The sequence below is a fragment of the Trichosurus vulpecula genome, chromosome 8 (genome assembly GCF_011100635.1).
Source record: "Trichosurus vulpecula isolate mTriVul1 chromosome 8, mTriVul1.pri, whole genome shotgun sequence".
Classification (NCBI taxonomy): domain Eukaryota; kingdom Metazoa; phylum Chordata; class Mammalia; order Diprotodontia; family Phalangeridae; genus Trichosurus; species Trichosurus vulpecula.
The window spans coordinates 252,354,879-252,375,079 of NC_050580.1; the positions used below are offsets into that span (position 1 = coordinate 252,354,879).

At 39.6% G+C, this 20,201-nt stretch overlaps 1 protein-coding gene across 4 annotated transcripts in view; it reads right to left on the reverse strand.

Moving 5' to 3' along the window:
- The window catches only part of TTC7B (tetratricopeptide repeat domain 7B), a 333,472-nt gene that overhangs the window by 206,126 nt on the left and 107,145 nt on the right, over positions 1–20,201 (reverse strand). For all 4 annotated transcript variants that reach the window (XM_036735890.1, XM_036735889.1, XM_036735888.1 and 1 more), the window contains one exon: positions 7,014–7,092. In XM_036735890.1, the coding sequence (XP_036591785.1) occupies positions 7,014–7,092 (79 nt within the window). The remainder of the gene's footprint in view (positions 1–7,013; positions 7,093–20,201) is intronic.

Sequence of the window (20,201 nt, forward strand, 5' to 3'; positions counted from 1 at the left end):
GATTTCAAGGGTTCTAAGAACTTCTACCTATTCTCATCTCCCACTAAACAGGCTATCCCCCTACCGCACCGGGCCCCTCTCCCCAGCCTCAGGGAGCCTACACTAGTCCTCATGCTTGCCTAGATAAAAAACAAAGGAGAGGAAGAGCTCCAGGAGCTTCTGTACCTGTGCCTGGTACAAGATAAGGAAGAGCTTCAGGAGTTGGCTATCATCTAGATGCTGGGGCACTTTCTCATTTTTTATACCTGTGCCACCTTTAAGCTGTAGTTTGCAATAAAGAGAAAATCAGAATAAGACTAGGATTCAAGCCTCAGTTCTGCCACTAACTGACCAGCTGGCTTTTTCTCTTCGGGACTCAGTTCCTTTATCTATTAAATAAAAGGTTGGACTGAATCAATCAGTGTTTCCCAAATGCTAATCTGCAGACCCATACACCAGCCTAAGGCAAAATGTTCACTAGTCCACAAAACCTTCCCTCTCAACACCTGGACTTCTTTAAACCTATGTATGAGCTGAAAAAAACTGACTCCTCTACTTTCTCTTTTCCTTTGGTCTCATTCCTCTCATGTCCATCTTCTTCTCTCCCCTGCTCTGGGCCCCGTCTCAGAGCTGCTGTCGCTGTGAAGAGGACAGAGTGGAAGACCAGCAAGATACTGTACTGATCTAAAGCCCCGCTGGGGAAACCCTGAAATAGCCCTACTTCTAAGGTCCCTTCCTCTCTAACACTCAGGGTCTCTAAGGGTCACCACAAATAAATACAACAGCAATGTAAGAACTTTAGGGAGTCCCATGCATCACACGACATAGGCAAAAGTCAGGAAGACTCATCTTTCTGAATTCAAACTGGGCCTCAGATGCTAGCTGGGTGACCCTGGGCAAGTCTCTTAACCCTGCTTGCCTGTGTTTTCTCAATAGTAAAGAAGCTGGAGAAGGAAATGGCAAACCATCCCAGTATATGCCAAGAAAACTCCAAATGGGGTCATGAAGAGTCAGACGCGACTGAAAAACAACTGAATAACGTACATAACCTAGAAAAGGGTTTAAAAGGTAAGAAGGTCAGACCCAAGTTGATACATGAAAAAGAAGCAGTTTTTTTTCTAAAGGAGCTTTTGCTCCAGCATCATCCCACCTTATGGAAAGCATATGAAGACTTAATTTTGTAGATATTGGCTAATGCATCTTAAAAATAGCACAGCGCTGTCATAGTTGATGTTCAAAAATGGCCTAACGTCTACCTGCCAGTCCAAGGACCTGCCCAATGTCTTATGCCAGCTAAAACACCAACAAACACAGGACCAGAGGTATGAACAGTTTAATCAAGGTCCATTACAGTCAATGAACAATAAGACAGCACAGGGGTCTAGTTACATCAGAAGCAGAATCTGGATTTCTAACAAACAATTGTTAAAGGTCCTGAATAAAAGAGGTCCTGAATAAACCCAGCTTTTCTGTGCTGGCCCTATAAAAGTCTCTCTCCTCAACTAAAATAATCAATACACTTTCCTCCCATTATTTGATTACTTCTAAGCTAAACTATTTCCTATCAAATCCTCAAAGAGACAAATGAAGCGGAGAAGAAAACAGAAATACAAGTCCTTTAGACTGGAACGGGAAACATTTGCCAGGAACCAGGTTTAAAATTAGCAGCCAGAAAATATCCTTGGTAGGATTCAGTGTTCATCCTCCAAGGAGAAAAAAAGGCATTCGTTTACCCTCATGAATATACTACATGTGGGTCATGATTATGTTCCACATTTAATCAATTCTGAAAACCTGGGTTTTCATTATCCTTTTTTAAAAGCTATGAAAACATTTGCCATTTTAATAATGAATGAAATCTTTGAAGGCCCTTACACACTGACCAAGTGAGAAATTTTATGGAATCTATTGGGGGAAATAAATTTAAGAGAAAAAGAACACATGGTAACAATATGTGCCGTTCTTTCTATTTATTTTTAAAGAATCCTTCCTAATTGAAGTGTTCTATCAAAATTTAGTATATAAATGTAACAAAGGAAGTATTTACTACGTAGAAGGACAGCTCAACGCAACAAACATTTATTAAATGGCTGCTGCGTGCAAGCCACGGCACTACATGATAAGAGGAATACAAAGAGGGCTAAGACATGGTCCCTACCCTCAAAGAGTGTGTAACAAAGTATTTTATATGCACTCCCTCATTTGATCCTCACAAAACTCTTGTGAAACAGGGAGCAAAGGGGGCAGCTAGGTGGCGCAGTGACTAGAGCACCAGCCCTGGAGTCAGGAGGACCTGAATTCAAATCCAGCCTCAGACACTTGACACATGTACTAGCTGTGTGACCTTGGGCAAGTCACTTAGCCCCAACTGCCCTGGCCGCCCCCTCCAAAAAAAGGCAATAGGGAGCAAAAATGTGGTTGCACTGATTTCTCTAGTGCTCTTAATAACTCAGGATGCTGATGCTGCTTCACATCTATATAGTGATTTCACGTTTAGAAAGTGTAACGCCCAGACCAGTAAAGTGACTTTAAAATGGAAATAGAAGGGGGGCGGAGCCAAGATGGCGGCTGGTAAGCGGGGAATAGTGTGAGCTCCGTACGGAGACCCTCCAAAAACTTATAAAAAATGGCTCTGAACCAATTCTAGAACGGCAGAACCCACAAAACAGCAGAGGGAAGCAGGGCTCCAGCCCGGGACAGCCTGGATGGTCTCCGGGTGAGGTCTATCCCACACGGAGCTCGGAGCTGGGAGCTGGGAACGGGGTGGAGCAGAGCCCAGCCTGAGCGCCGTGGACCATCCAGACCAGAAGCCAGGCGGAGGGGGCCTTAGCGCCCTAATTCAGTGAGCTGCGGCAGTTACGAGACTTCTCAACCCACAAACATCAAAGACTGCGGAGAAGGTTAGTGGGAAAAGCTGCGGGAGTGGAAGGAGTTCACGGTTCGGCTTCCAGCCCCGGGGGCAGCGGAGGTGAGGCAGCTACAGCTGTTGTTACTTCCGGCTCCAGGCCCACCTGGTGGGAGGAATTAAGTGGCGGATCAGAGCAGGGGTGCACAGCCTGCTGAAGATCTAGGCCCAGTTCGGTTGGGGGTTCTTGGGGAAGGAGCAGTGCGGGTGTGGCAGAGCTGGCACCTCCCCCACAAACGTGGAACATAGAACTCTGTAATCTACAAGCAGTCATACCCCACTGAAAAACTCAAAGGTCAAGTTAGTTGGCTGGGAATATGGCCAGGCAGCGAAAACGCACCCAGATTCAGTCTCAGACTCTGCATTCTTTCTTTGCTGACAAAGAAGACCAAAACATACAGAGAGAAGAAATTAATAAAGTCAAAGAGCCTACAACAGAAACCTCCAAGAAAAACATGAACTGGTCCCAGGCCATGGAAGAGCTCAAAAAGGATTTGGAAAAGCAAGTTAGAGAAGTAGAGGAAAAATTGGGAAGAGAAATGAGAAGGATGCGAGAAAACCATGAAAAACAAGTCAATGACTTGCTAAAGGAGACTCAAAAAAATACTGAAAAATACACTGAAGAAAACAACACCTTAAAAAATAGACTAACTCAAATGGCAAAAGAGCTCCAAAAAGCCAATGAGGAGAAGAATGCCTTGAAAGGCAGAATTAGCCAAATGGAAAAGGAGGTCCAAAAGACCACTGAAGAAAATACTACTTTAAAAATTAGATTGGAGCAAGTGGAAGCTAGTGACTTGATGAGAAATCAGGATATTATAAAACAGAACCAAAGGAATGAAAAAATGGAAGACAATGTGAAATATCTCATTGGAAAAACCACTGACCTGGAAAATAGATCCAGGAGAGATAATTTAAAAATTATTGGACTACCTGAAAGTCATGATCAAAAAAAGAGCCTAGATATCATCTTTCAAGAAATTATCAAGGAGAACTGCCCTTATATTCTAGAGCCACAGGGCAAAATAGAAATTGAAAGAATCCATCGATCACCTCCTCAAATAGATCCCAAAAAGAAATCTCCTAGGAATATTGTCGCCAAATTCCAGAGCTCCCAGATCAAGGAGAAAATACTGCAAGCAGCCAGAAAGAAACAATTTGAGTATTGTGGAAACACAATCAGAATAACCCAAGATCTAGCAGCTTCTACATTAAGAGATCAAAGGGCTTGGAATACGATATTCCGGAGGTCAATGGAGCTAGGATTAAAACCAAGAATCACCTACCCAGCAAAACTGAGTATCATGCTCCAAGGCAAAATATGGATTTTCAATAAAATAGAGGACTTTCAAGCTTTCTCAGTGAAAAGACCAGAACTGAATAGAAAATTTGACTTTCAAACACAAGAATCAAGAGAAGCATGAAAAGGTAATCAAGAAACGGAAATTGCAAGGGACTTACTAAAGTTGAACTGTTTTGTTTACATTCCTACATGAAAAGATGATGTGTATGATTCATGAGACCTCAGTATTAGGGTAGTTGAATGGAATATGCATATATATATGTTTATGTATATATATATAAGTGAATGTGTATGTATGTATGTATCTATGTGTATGTGTATGCATGTGTATGTATGTGTATATATATGTGTTTTATATATATGTATATATATATATATATATATGTAAAAGAGAGAGAGCAGACACAGGGTGAGTTGAGGATGAAGGGAAGATATCTAAAAGAAATAAAATGAAATTAAGGGATGAGAGAGCAACATACTGAGAGAGGGAGATAGGGAGAATGGAGTGGATTATCTCGCATAAAGGTGGCAAGAGGAAGCAGTTCTGTGGGAGGAGGGGAGAGGGCAGGTGAGGGGGGAATGAGTGAACCTTGCTCTCATCATATTTGGCCTGAGGAGGGAATACCATACATACTCAGTTGGGTATCTTACCCCACAGGAAAGAAGAGGGAGGAAGATAAAAAAAAAAAATAAAAGGGGGGGGATGATGGAGGGGAGGGCAGATGGGGGTGGAGGTAATCAAAACAAACACTTTGGAAAGGGGACAGGGTCAAGGGAGAAAATTCAATAAAGCGGGATGGGTTGGGAAGGAGCAAAATGTAGTTAGCCTTTTACAACATGAGTATTGTGGAAGGGTTATACATAATAATACATGTGTGGCCTAGGTTGAAGTGCTCAACTTCTTAGGGAGGGTGGGTGGGAAGGGAAGAGGGGAGAGAATTTGGAACTCAAAGTTTTAAAAACAGATGTTCAAAAACAACAAGAAAAAAGTTTTTGCATGCAACTAAAAAATAAGATACACAGGGAATGGGGCGTAGAAATTTATCTTCCCCTACAAGAAAGGAAGGGAAAAGGGGATGAGAGGGGAGGGGGGTGATAGAGGGGAGGGCTGACTGGGGAACAGGGCAACCAGAATATATGCCATCTTGGAGTGGGGGGGAGGGGAGAAATGGGGAGAAAATTTGTAATTCAAACTGTTGTGAAAATCAATGCTGAAAACCAAATATGTTAAATAAATAAATTTAAATTAAAAAAAAATAAAATTGGAAAAGGAGTACAAAAAAAAAAAAAAGGAAATAGAAAAGCAGTGACCGAATCAAATCCGCTGACTCCAAACACAGTACACAAATGTAGTAATATAGCAGGGCGCAAAAGTGAAAAAGAAATTCAAGGTGATATCAAGGTGACAGGAGCGTTCACTAGGGAGAAGTACGTTTAGGCTCATCTATGCCCCTCCCCCGTGCCCCAGTCAGTACTGCATTGACCACAGGTCACCTGGCCCATTCCTAAGACTCTCTAGGCAACGAATTCTGCAAGCTCCCTCAAAAACCCTTCATGCTGAGAAACTTGTGAGCGATGCCTCCCCACCCGAACACTCTTGTGTTGCAGTTAAAGGATTCATGATAGGTCTGTGCAGAAGGTAGAAGATGTCCTAGATAGTGAGAACCAGACATTTCAATCTACTCACATTGGTTTAAGCCTCTTATGAGCTATTATCACTGGTACAGCCTTGGGGGAACAGAAGCCACCACAGACCAGGAGCAAGATAAAGCTAGAGAATTCTCATTCATTTTTTTATGCCAGAGAGAAAACTAAAGGCTCAAAAAAGTAAGAGAGAATAAATGAATGGATAGGTGAGCCAAGCAATATCTTATTTTAAACAGCTACTACACTCACGTTTCTATGCCACTAATTATAAAAACAAATAAATCAATAAAACTTCATGGTGATCCTCCAGAGCCAACCTGCTGATACTAAATTTGATCACTCCCATTTGGTTACTTACATACACACACACACACACACACACACACACATACATACATTCCCTACATATCTATAATACACACACACATACATACAAATACACACACACACTTTCCCTATATATCCATCTATATACACACACACATACATACAAATGTACACACACACACACTTAATAGTTCAACAGTCTGTGAAAACTGCATGCACATTTTTATAAATTTATGGTCTAAGAATGTATGAATAACCCATGTGCACAATCTCTGTCTCTGTCTACACACACACACACACAAGCATGCATGCACACACATACAAATACACAAACTTCCTGACTGTTAAGTACTACATAAACACTGTGAATATTGTACACATATACAATATTCACAGACTAGTGAACTGTAAATATGTACATGTATATACACATACGTGCATATACATGTACACACACACACACACACACACACACGTTTTGCAGACTACTGAAGTATAAATTCCACGAGGGTAAAGGCAAGTGTTTTGTCTTAACTTCATATCTCTTCTGGGGCCCATGTCATAAGCAGGCACTAAATGTTTGTTATCTCAGTGTTCCGAACATAATAGGCACTTAACGCTTGTTGAATAAATTCATACACATTAGAGCCCCTTTAAATATACTGATGCTTCAGGACAGAACTAAAATTGCCCCTACAAGCAAATTCTTTTATATTAGGCTTTCATTGAGTCTAAGAGCTATATACCTGAGTATACTTCAGGAGACATGCAAATCTATGTCATAACAAACATATGATACATATTTTATATCTAACCTCTACTGATTCTTAACAGTCAATAAGCCAGACTTACCATTCGCAGGTTTTGGGTGGTTCTTGTTTCAACAGCTCTTAGAATCTCTCTAAATCTACCGACTCCTCTCGTCAAGTTCCTGTATGCACACAGAATTTGATAGGGTTTCCATCTGGTGTGTATTATTATTAAACAATTGTAGATTCACATTTAAACACAATTTGCCTAAGTAAAAGCTGTTAACCAAAGTCAAAGCAAGCAGTTTTCCTGTACAAACTATTCATTTTTATTAAAATGTTCCTACTGAAAATAATGATCTAGGGCTAGCAATCTCATGTTTTGAGACTTCAGTGCAGATAACCAAAATAAATCTTCAGAATTCAATGAGAACGTGAAAACCAGTACTAACAGGCAGTTGCACAAGGTTCCCCAGGATGTCTCCACACTTACCTTTCCATGGCACAATATTTTTCCTGTAGTTCTACGGTAAGTTACTTACACCTGCCTCCCTCTTTAAATGTCACTAAGTGGCTACACGAGCCAAAAAGAACACAAGATTATAGCTAAAGTGTGTGTGCAGAAGATTCAATAGTAGATATACGGAGGTATAAAAAATAGTCTGAGAAGCATGAAGAGCCGGGGATCTGAGGAAACACTCCCCTACTTCAACAGGAGCATTGCCCTTCAGAGCAAACATCTCACCAAGAGCAAGGACAAGATTTTACACCGGATCACATCTACATGCTTCTGTCTGGCTGAAAGCTCTTCACCACCCGGACCCCTACTAGTATTCCAGACTTTGTACAGATCCTTCTCCTCTACACGCTATGCCCAAAACCACCAGCCTTGCTGAACACAAGATCCTCCACCTCCCATCCATGCCCATGTTTTTGTACTAGCTGTCCCCAGTGGCTACAAAGCTCTTCTCAACACCACCTCTGGCAATTCATCATTCCTTAAAGACTCTGCTCAAATTTCACCTTCTGCACGAGGTTTTGGTTTTTTAGTCCATCCCCCTCACTCCTCCACCACACACATATACACAGTGGCCAGGGCCTCCTCCTACATCTTTTATCTTGGGGCACGCCCGTGTGCGTGTATGTGTGAACGTGTGCGTGTGTGTCTGCGTGTGCGTGTGTGTGTGAACGTGTGCGTGTGTGTGTGTGTGAACGTGTGCGTGTGTGTCTGCGTGTGCGTGTGTGTGTGAATGTGTGCGTGTGTGTCTGCATGTGCGTGTGAACGTGTGTGTGTCTGCGTGTGCGTGTGAACATGTGTGAACGTGTGTGTGTGCGTGTGTGTGTGAACGTGTGCGCGTGTGTCTGCGTGTGCGTGTTGTCTAATCCCTCAGAAAGGAAACTCTTTGAGGTCAGGTGTTATTTCCCTTTTGCCTTTGTAGACCCAGATGAATAAGAAAAGCTTGTTGATTGGATAATTGGAACAAAGGTCTCTTTTTAAGAACTAGTACAATACACAAGGGCTGCGGTGATTAAGGACAGAATAAATCCCATTTTAAATGAAATGCACACTCTGGACATGGAGGCCAAGATGGTGGCTGGAAAGCAGGGACGAGCGTGAGCTCCCTGCCGAGTCCCTCCAAAAACCTATAAAAAATGTCTCTGAACCAATTCTAGAACTGCAGAACCCACAAAATAGCAGAGGGAAGCAGGGCTCCAGCCCAGGACAGCCTGGATGGTCTCTGGGTGAGGTCTATCCCACACGGAGCTGGGAGCTGGGAACAGAGTGGAGCAGAGCCCAGCGTGGGCGGCGAGGAACAACCAGACCAGGAGCCGGGCGGAGCATGCCCTAGCGCCCTGAATCAGTGAGCTGCATCAGTTACCAGACTTCTCAACCCACAAACACTAACAGAGAAGGTTAGTGGGAAAAGCTGCTGGGGACAGAGTGAAAAAAGGAGTTCGCAGTTCGGCCACCACCCCCAGGACAGCGGAGGTAGGGCAGCTACAGAACTACAGCTGCAGTTGCTTCCGGCCCCAGGCCCACCTGATGGGAGGAATTAAGTGGAGGATCAGAGCAGGGGTGCACAGCCTGCTGAAGATCTAAGTCCAGTCCAGGTTGGGGGTTCTTGCGGAAGGAGGAGTGCTGGTGAGGCAGAGCTGGCGCATCCCCCCAAGCTTGGAACATAGTTCTCTTCACTCTACAAGCAGTCATATCCCGCTGAAAAACTCAAGAGTCAAGTTAGTTGACTGGGAACATGGCCAGGCAGCGAAAACACACCCAGATTCAGTCTCAGACTTTGGAATCTTTCTTTGGTGACAAAGAAGACCAAAACATATAGACAGAAGAAGTCAACAAAGAGCCTACATCAAAAGCCTCCAAGAAAAATGTAAACTGGTCCCAGGCCATGGAAGAGCTCAAAAAGGATTTGGAAAAGCAAGTTAGAGAAGTAGAGGAAAAATTGGGAAGAGAAATGAGAAAGATGCAAGAAAACCATGAAAAGCAAGTCAATGACTTGCTAAAGGAGACCCAAAAATATACTGAAGAAAACAACACCTTAAAAAATAGACTAACTCAAATGGCAAAAGAGCTCCAAAAAGCCAATGACGAGAAGAATGCCTTGAAAGGCAGAATTAGCCAAATGGAAAAGGAGGTCCAAAAGACCACTGAAGAAAATACTACCTTAAAAATTAGATTGGAGCAGGTGGAAGCTAGTGACTTGAAGAGAAATCAAGATATTATAAAACAGAAACAAAGGAATGAAAAAGTGGAAGACAATGTGAAATATCTCATTGGAAAAAACCACTGACCTGGAAAATAGATCCAGGAGAGATAATTTAAAAATTATTGGACTACCTGAAAGCCATGATCAAAAAAAGAGCCTAGATATCATCTTTCAAGAAATTATCAAGGAGAACTGCCCTGATATTCTAGAGCCACAGGGCAAAATAGAAATTGAAAGAATCCACAGATCGCCTCCTCAAATAGATCCCAAAAAGAAATCTTCTAGGAATAGTGTCGCCAAATTCCAGAGCTCCCAGATCAAGGAGAAAATACTGCAAGCAGCCAGAAAGAAACAATTTGAGTATTGTGGAAACACAATCAGAATAACCCAAGATCTGGCAGCTTCTACATTAAGAGATCAAAGGGCTTGGAATACGATATTCCGGAGGTCAATGGAGCTAGGATTAAAACCTAGAATCACCTACCCAGCAAAACTGAGTATCATGCTCCAAGGCAAAATATGGACTTTCAATAAAATAGAGGACTTTCAAGCTTTCTCAGTGAAAAGACCAGAGCTGAATAGAAAATTTGACTTTCAAACACAAGAATCAAGAGAAGCATGAAAAGGTAATCAAGAAAAAGAACAAGAAAAAGAAATTGCAAGGGACTTACTAAAGGTGAACTGTTTTGTTGACATTCCTACATGGAAAGATGATGTGTATGATTCATGAGACCTCAGTATTAAGGTAGCTGAAGGGAATATGCACATATATATATGTTTATGTATATATATGTGTATGTAAGTGTGTATGTATGTATATATGTATGTGTGTATGTATATATATATATATATATACACATATATATACACATACACACACACACACATAGAGAGAGAGAGAGAGAGAGAGAGAGAGACAGAGAACGGGCACAGGGTGAGTTGAAGAAGGGAAGATATCTAAAAGAAATAACATCAAATTAAGGGATGAGAGAGGAATATATTGAGAGAGGGAGAAAGGGAGAGATAGAATGGGGTAAATTATCTCGCATAACAGTGGCAAGAAAAAGCAGTTCTGTTGGAAGAGAAGAGAAGGCAGGTGAGGGGGGAATGAGTGAATCTTGCTCTCATCAGATTTGATCTGAGGAGGGAATACCATACATACTCAATTGGGTATCTTACCCCACAGGAAAGAAGAAGGAAGAAGATAAAAAAAGGGGGGATGATAGAAGGGAGGGAAGATGGGGGTGGAGGTAATCAAAAACAAACACTTTCAAAAGGGGACAGGGTCAAGGGAGAAAATTCAATAAAGGTGGATAGGTTAGGAAGGAGCAAAATATAGTTAGTCTTTCACAACATGAGTATTGTGGAAGGGTTATACATAATGACACATATGTGGCCTATGTTGAATTGCTTGACTTCTTAGGGAGGGTGGGGGGGAAGGGAAGAGGGGAGAGAATTTGGAACTCAAAGTTTTAAAAACAGATGTTCAAAAACAACAAAAAAAAAGTTTTTGCATGCAACTAGAAAATAAGATACACAGGCAATGGGGCGTAGAAATTTATCTTGCCCTACAAGAAAGGAAGGGAAAAGGAGATGGGAGGGGAGTGGGGTGACAGAAGGGAGGGCTGACTGGGGAACAGGGCAACCAGAATATACGCCATCTTGGAGTGGGGGGGAGGGCAGAAATGGGGAGAAAATTTGTAATTCAAACTCTTGTGAAAATCAATTCTGAAAACTAAATATATTAAATAAATAAAAAATAAATTTAAAAAAAAAGAAATGCACACTCTGTGTAAACCATTTCAAGTGCCTCATTTTGTTAAAAGACAAAACTGCTGTTTTTCTTCCAACACTGTACCACAGAAACATATCACAGCTATAACCAAGCCTGGCTTGTTCTCCTTTTCCTAAAGCTCTAAGAAGGGCCGTTTCAACTAGAATCATTTTCTAGGCTTTTCCTTTGCGCTGAATATAGCCACAGTGTATGTTGTAATCTGATGCGGTATATAAGCTGCTCATAGGGACAGAACTCTTTTCAATTAAGCACAAAGCAGGTCAAACAGTATAAGCCCCACTATCTAAACCTCTGCCGTCCATGGCAGGTGCCCTGTGTATTTTGACCTCTGTCCACATGATACCTGAAACCAAATGAAGATATAAAATTTCACCTGAATGCAAGTTATTGACATTGATATGTGGAACTATGATATCTCAGACTCCTATCTTTTTCAAAGGATGTACAGAATAACAACTTTAAAAACAACCCTTGATCATTATAGGTACAAAAACATTCTCATTCCCTTCTCATCCACAATTGACACTGGATCAAAACCTTCAGAGTAGCATAAAAATAAATATAGACCCAGAGCAGATCTAAAGGAAATCCGGGGGGAAAAAGGGCTCAAAGGAAATCAGTCAGTGAAAGTCTGGGATACTCTTTTTATGCTGCTATTCCCTTCTAACTCCTTTTCCATTTGGTTTCATGATGGCATATGGAGGGAATCAAGCATATTTGATACAAGATAATGGTTTCGTGTCTTATGCAAACTACCAAGGGTCAATAGAAGAAATGAATTTGTTAAAAGAGGGTGGTAACAAGGCAACAGAATGAATTCAAGTGTCATGCTGGAAAAGATGGGTGTTTTGCAAAGCTGCTTTACTAGAAATGAAGTAGGATCTTCAGGACAAACAAAAGAACTTAAGAGCAAGAATTGGAAAGGTTTAGTTCAAATTTAACTCCCAAAGTTTATACTATAACCTCTACATGCAGCCTGAGGCACCTGAGACTAAGCTACAAAACTGCAATCAGGAGTTCACATAGAAGACGTGACCATAATGACCACAGCCTAACCCATCAAATATTTAAGTATAAAACTTCAAAGTTAAAAACAGTCTTAGTTCATGCCCAAAGGGCTATAAAAATGTGCATACCCTTTGACCCAGCAATACCACTTCTAGGGCTGTATCCCAAAGAGATCACACAAGTGGGAAAGGGCCCTGTGTATACAAAAATATTTATAGCAGCTCTTTCTGTGGTAGCAAAGAACTGGAAATCACGGAGATGCCCATCAATTGGGGAATGGCTAAACAAGCTGCGGTACATGAATGTCATGGAATACTATTGTGTTATAAGAAATAGGGAAAAGATAGACTTCATAATAACCTGGAAAGACCTACATGATCTGATGCGGAGTGAGAGGAGCAGAATCAGGAGAACATTGCACACAACCACAGACATATTGATTCTGTGATGACTAACTTTGATAGACTTGGCTCTCCTCAGCAATACAAAGGACTCATGATGGAAAGAGCTGTCTACATCCAGAGAAAGAACTATGGAGTCTGAATGCAGATTGAGGCAAAGTATTTGCTCTCTTTTTTTTCTCTTCTTTTTTGGTTTTGTTTCTTCTCTCTCATGATTCATTCCACTGGTCATAAATCTTCTTTGCAACCTGACTATTGTGTAAATAAGTTTAATGCAAAGGTTTATATAGCATCTGTATCAGACTGCATGCCGTCTTGGGGGACAGGGAGGAGGGGAGGGAAGGGAAGAAAATTTGAAACTCAAGAACATGTAGAACTAAGTGTTGTAAACTAAAAATAAAAAATCTAATTTAAAAAAAATAGTCTTAGTTCTAATCTAGTTCAATCGTTCTATTTTACAAATGCAGAAACTGAAGCCCAGAGGAAACTCAGCAGAATAACAATACCACTCTATTCTGGCCTAATCAGACCCACCTTTGGAGTACTATGGCAGTCATTAATGCCCTATTTTAGGAGGACATTAACAAACTGAAGTGTGACTAAAGGAGAATGCCAAAAACAGTGAGGTGACTTGAAATTATGCCATAGCAAGGGTCTCCTGAAATTGAAGGAAATGAGGGTATGTGATCTGTAGGAGAGAAGACACAGTGGTACCGTGAGGCAGTATTGTACAGTGGAAAGAACACTGGATTAGGAATCAGAAGATCTAGGTTCAAATTCCAACTGTGCTTCGTAGTAACTGTGTGATCTTGGGCAAACCATCTGCTCTCTCTAGGTCCTCAGTTTCCTTATCTGTAAAATGAGGAGATGGCCTCAATGACCCCTAAAGTCCCTTCTAGTTCTAATCCTATGATTACCACCTTCAAACAAGTGAAAGGTATATATGGGAAAGGGAATAGATCTGTTCTTTGTCCATGAGAGCAAACCAAGGACAAGATGTCTAGAAGCTGAAGGGTGGTAGATTCCACCTCAATAACTGGAAGAACATCTTAGCAATTACTGGAAGGGTGGATTCAGATAATGAGCTTTCCACTGTAAGAGGCCATCAGGCAGAGGCTAGATGACCACTTGGCTTTGGATACTACAGAGGAGACTGATGCTTCAGTAAGGGTGGATCTGATGGCCCCATTGGTTCCTTCCAATTCGGAGAATCCACGATTCCTCTAATCTTAAAGACTTGCACATGAGCTTTTATCAATAAATAACACAAGTTATCCTAGGCTGTAAAATGTTATTCATTTTTGCATGTGTAAAGATAAGCACCTTTTCAAAAAATGGCCTTATCATGTAGCGAGAGAAACATAGAATTTTAGAAAGAAGTAGAGGGCCCTGAGAGATCATATGGCCTAATTTGTGGTAAATGTAGGTTAAAATTCCCTGTACCAATGAAATCATAGGCTAACACTTATGTGATACTGCCTTTTCAGATTAAATTAGACAAAATTCTTCAGCACAATTCTGGAAGATAAGGATAACATAAAAGTGCAGGTAGGGTTCTATAACCTTACGTCCCTTGAAAGTAATGGATTATTATAGGATCTTTAGTCCATCTTGTCTAACCACATTCCTAGAGAGGTAGCCAAAATGAAAAGCAAAGAAGTGATTTGTTTACCAAAGGCCCCAAGCGGATGGACTAGGTCTAGAACCAAGTTTGCTAATTAATAGCACTCATTTTATTATACTATGATGCATTACTTATACTTAACATTTGAAAATATAATGCTGGCAAGGTTACTAAAAATAATGTCTAGGTCTACCATCACAGAAAAGCTTCTTCTGAACTCTGGTTTGATCTTGGCTGTGGGGTAGAAGAAGGGGAAGAAGGCAAAGTAAGAATGGACTAAGTGAAACATATAAAGAAATAGGCTTCCTGTTTATTAAATTAAAAAAAAAAAAAGCTTTCTTGGCAGGCAAACTATCAATGGAGAAATCAAACTCCCCTCTCATTCACAGGGATGGTTTCTCCCATGCAGGGCTGAGGCCCTCTGGTGGAAGAAAACTGGGAATGCCCCATTATTAAACAGTAAACTGGACAGACTAAAAGGTATAAAAATCAGAAACTTAAATTCACGTAAGTTTAAGGGCAGAAAAAGATCTTAGGGCTCATATGATATAATCCTCAAAGGCACATAGAATGATGTGTACGAGGATACGCAGCTAGTTAGTAGCGGTGCCTTGACCAAAACCCAGGTCTACTGAAACCCAATCTGCTGCTCTTTCCGCTATACTAGGTACAGAGTTATCTCTTTTTCCCCCCAATAAACATGTTTCCTTTTAAACAATTTTAAATTAACTTCTTGTAGAGACAGAAATGAAGATTAAAATTACTTCTTAAAGCTATATGAAGTCAAGTAAGTAAATAATCCAAGAGATATCTGGCATACTCACTTACCTGGATGTAGTGTGTTGGGTGCTTTTTAATACCCTTTAAAATTAATATTAATTAAATTAATACCCTTTAAAATATTTTGGTTTTATGATTCATCCCCTAAGGTAAGGAGTGGCAAACTACAGTCAAAGGCCAGATCTGGCCTGCTGCCTTTTTATTGTATGGAATGGTTTTTAATTTTTAAATACAATAAAACTTTACTCCAAAATCTAAAAATTATGCTTAGGTGGGCCATACAAAAAAGACGCAATAAGCCATATTTGACTTGCGGGCTACAGTTTGCCAAGCCCTGCACTAAGGGATACACAAAATTACAGTAAGATTAATCCATACGTGAAGATATAAAAAGATGTTAAATCACCAGGAAATTTCTAAAATAGTTTTCAGAAGAATGTCTGTTCTGTAAGAGGCTGTATATAAAACCAACTTGCTCTTATCACCTTGAAATATGCCAAATATCTAAAAGAGTAACTAAAAGAAGGGAAATAAAAGAAAACTCCATGGAAAAACCAGTAATCAAAATAAATGAACAAAGAAAATTTATTTTTATACTTTTAGAAATACCAAGAGAATTATCAGGAGAACAATTCATAAGAAAAAGAAATCTTCAATAATTACAACTAAAACCTCAGAAAAGCGAATGGAATGATCATACAGAGTCTAAGAATGGTTGGAAAGACTAATGAAAGAATAAAAGGAGACAAGAATTGAAATTAGAGTTCTTAAAGCAAAATTCAAAACAAGAACTAGTGGTATAAAACAGATGACATAAAACTTTAATAAGACCAAAGATACTCTAAAAAAAAAATAGCAGACAGAACCCAAAAATTCAATAATATAATGATTATTACTAAAGCCAAGACAAAAGATAACAACATGAGACTGGGTAAGAAATTATTTTTTTTAAACTGACCTAGGAGACGATTCAGAGAAATAAGCTAAGAAGCACTATCTTCCTAGAAAAAGATAACGAAACAAAAAGCCTGAATACCACATTTCAGGAAATCATAAAAGAAAATTTCCCAGATAGATGGGAACCAGGCGATTAAATACAGCTAGCAAATCCACAGAATGATATCACAGAAGAAATCCACATTTAATTCACCAGGAAATATGATTGCTAAACTTCAAAACACTCATATCAGAGAGTAACTATTTCTAGAGCCAGAAAGAAACAAATCACATATTAAAGAATCTAGTGAGAATCAAGAACTATTCAGTACCACTCACCATCAACAAGAAAAGAACTGGAATACAACATACCAAGAAGAAAGGCTTGAATCCAAAGATAATTTATCTTAAAAATTTATACGTAACCCCACAGAGGTAAAAATGGATTTTTATTAGAACTGATAACTTCTAACAAAGATAAAATGTTTTTTAAATGAAAACCAAGTAGACAAAAGAATTTTTAGAAATGTAAGTAAGTCTGAAAAGTTCAGAAATGCTTATATATTGAAAGGGGGAGACATAACTATTAACATTTGGGAATTCCATCTTATCTATGATTCTGGACTTAAGGATTCAAAAAGCAATACCCTAGAGCAGTGGTTCTCAAAGTGTGATCCAACAAACTCCTGTGGGTCCTTGAGACTCTTTAAGTAGTGGGATCCTTGAGGCCAAAGCTATTTTCATAATAATACTAAGACATTTTAATTTCTATTATGGTAAATATTGAGAGATATAACCCACATAAACAAAAGTCTTCTGAGGAGTCCTCCATAAATTTTAAGAGTATGGAGGGGTTTTGAGACAAATAGTTTAAGGACTGCTGAGCTAGAGAAGAAGCATGAGAGGGAGGTGGGAACTCAGTATTTTCTGAAATTAGGGCAACACCTCAAGCAAAGATGTCCACTTTTAACTATTCTGGGCAAGTGAAGCTAAAAATATAAAAGAGTATAGCAGCAGAAGCAGATTAATCTAAACAGGAGACTGGGCTTGCATAGCAAAGGGGAATGAGAGAGTCTGAACTGGAGAAGGAGGCTAAGAGAGGGAAAGCCCTCAAGGAAAACAAATCATACTTGATTATAAAACAACAACACAAAGCCTAGCAATTTTGTCTTAGCTAAAACTGAAAAGGAAGAGACTCTGAGTAAATCAACAAGCATTTATTAAGTACTTACCATAAGTCAGGCTAGTCTCAGAGCCAGGAACACAAAGGTTCAATTTCTGCTTCTAACATGTATTGACTGTGTGACCCAGGGCAAGTCACTTAACCTCTCACTCACTGCAACTCTCTTAAGATGTGCAGAGATAGTATTTAACTGCACTAGGAGAAGGAGTTTCCTCACCTGGAAGTTCCCCATACTAAAAAGACCACAAGTCCAGTCCTTGCCCCTATCCTCAAGTATTAGACAGTGGGATTAGACTAAGATTAGATTATTGCAAGCAATACAAACAGTAGAAAACTAGTCCTGATTTTTTTAAGAAGAAAATATAACTGGATTTGAAAGAAAAAAACAAACAACCATCTTAATCATTAACATGAATAATATAAAACTTGTCCAGAAAACAGAGGACAGCAGAATGAAAGTAAAACTCAACAAACAAGCTAGATAGAAGAAACATACTTAAAACAAAGATTCACAGTTAAAATGGGAGGGTTGGAATAGAATTTTTCATGCTTTAGGTGGAAAGAGTGGAGATCATGATCTCAGACAAGTTAACAAAACGGCAAAGTGTATGTTTAAAGGAACCACAGGTAAAGAAACAATGTATGCGCACCAAATGGCGCAGTGCAGTACACAGTGCATCGAGTGCAGTACTTCACAGAAAACTATCACATAAAGACCTAATTGGTAAGATGTTAATTACAGGCAATCTCAAAGCGCATCTTTCGTACTTACACAAATATGACAGAAGGAGACAAGGAAGAAATTAAGGATATGAACAGAGTTTAAAAAGAAAACTTGACAAGCTTGAACTTTGACAAGACTTTAAGGAGAATATTATTTTTTAGCAATCCGAGGCAAATTTATAAAAACTTACCACTTGTTAATGTTAAATATGTCCTTTTCAAAGAATAATGCCACAAAAATTCTAAACAACAAAGAAAATATGAACAAAAGATAAAAATTTAAATGGTACCTCAATAACATTAACCTAAATAATGAGTCAAACAAACACATCACTCAAACAATAACGATGTAGATAGACACACAGACAGATTTTACACACACACACACACACACACACACACACACACATAATTATGACAGAGAAAATATGCCAAAATCTGTGGAACAGAGATAAAACAGTTTTTAGAGAAGAATATATTTCAAAAAACTGAGAGCAGGGGAGAGAAACAATGAAACGGAGAGGGAGGAGAGAGAGGAAGGGAAAGCGGGGATGGTAGTAAGGAAGGGGGAGAGTGGGAGAGAAGGAGGGACAGAAGGAAGGAGGAGAGGGAGAGAGATACAGAGAGAGAGAGAGGAAGAGAGGAGGGGGGGCAGAGAGAGAGAGAGACAGAGAGAGAGAATCAAATGAATATTTTTTAAAATTGCAAATATGTCAATCAAAAATGAAAGGGGGAAATTCACAAGGAATGGGGAGTAAGTAAAGAAAATTATCAGAAATTACTATACCAAATTAAATGTCAACAAACATGAAAACAAATGGAATTGATAAATATAAAATATTGAGATTATCAAAATCAGAAAAAGACCCTCTAAATAGGCCACTCTCAGAGGACACAGAGGCATATTCAAAAAAATTATTCATTATGATTAGGGTGAATTTATACTTAGAATGAGAAAATGGTCTAATGTTAAGAAAGTTATAAATATGATGAATCATGCTCATAGCAAAAATAATAAAAATCAAAGTATCAGATCAATGGCATGGACCAGTAGTTTTATCAGTTGGGAACTTTAGGGATGGATACTACTTCCCCCTGTTGAAAATCAGCAATTCATCTACAATTTATAGTCCTAAGAGAGCCAGTATTTGTCAATTGCAGAACATGAACCTTGCTCTTTCTGACTGTAGCATGAGGTCTAACTGATTATGTGGATAAGCACAATAAAAAGGTCTAGATAAAATATAGCATTCATTTATTGTTAACATGAAAAGACACATACAACACAGCAGTAGGAATATACAGAGTGAAGCAAGACCGCTCACTATCTTTACCATTCTTTGACACAGTTTTAGAAACGGAAGCTATAGCAATAAAGAAAAGGGGTGGGGGGGCACTGCGGGGAAAACCAGAGACTCACTCTTTTACTGACTGAAGGAATCTGCAGATTCAAGTTTCCCTTATTTTAAGTCAAAAGGTTGTACTAGATGACATCTAAGGTCCCTTCTAGTCTTGAATACAGAACACCCTATGTATGTTGTGTCTGAAAACAATACAATGATGATTTACACAGAGAAGTGTACAGAGATAACTAAAAGCAAAAAAGAAAAAAGAAGACAATTAAAATCTTCTGGAAAAAGACAGGATACAATATAAAAACACTCAATTTCTGAATTTCTCCCCTCCTCCTTTACACTTTACTTCCTTTTACTCCGTCCCACTAGACATCTCAAGTCAGGTCTTTTGCCTTCCTTTGTATGAGATAAAATGCCCACACACTAAAGGTCTGCTGCTTGTGACAGTAAGAGGCTGCCAGCTCTTCTGTGAAAGCTCCTAAGTCCCCAAGCTGTTGCAAAGACCCGAAACGAGGATGAAAAGGGGCCCAGAACAAGCCCTGATCTTGAGAAACTTACATACAGTCACGGAGATGAAATGATGCTCTTTATACACAAATTTTTGTAAGAGGAGGAAGAGTCAAGATGGTGGAATGAGAGGCAGAAATTTTGCCTTAGTTCCTCCACAATGGCCTATACAATGAGCCAGACTGGATTCTGATCAGGAAAGTGAAAGAAAAGTCACAGTGAGTTATTTTTAGGGCCCAGGGAAACTTAGGAAGACAGA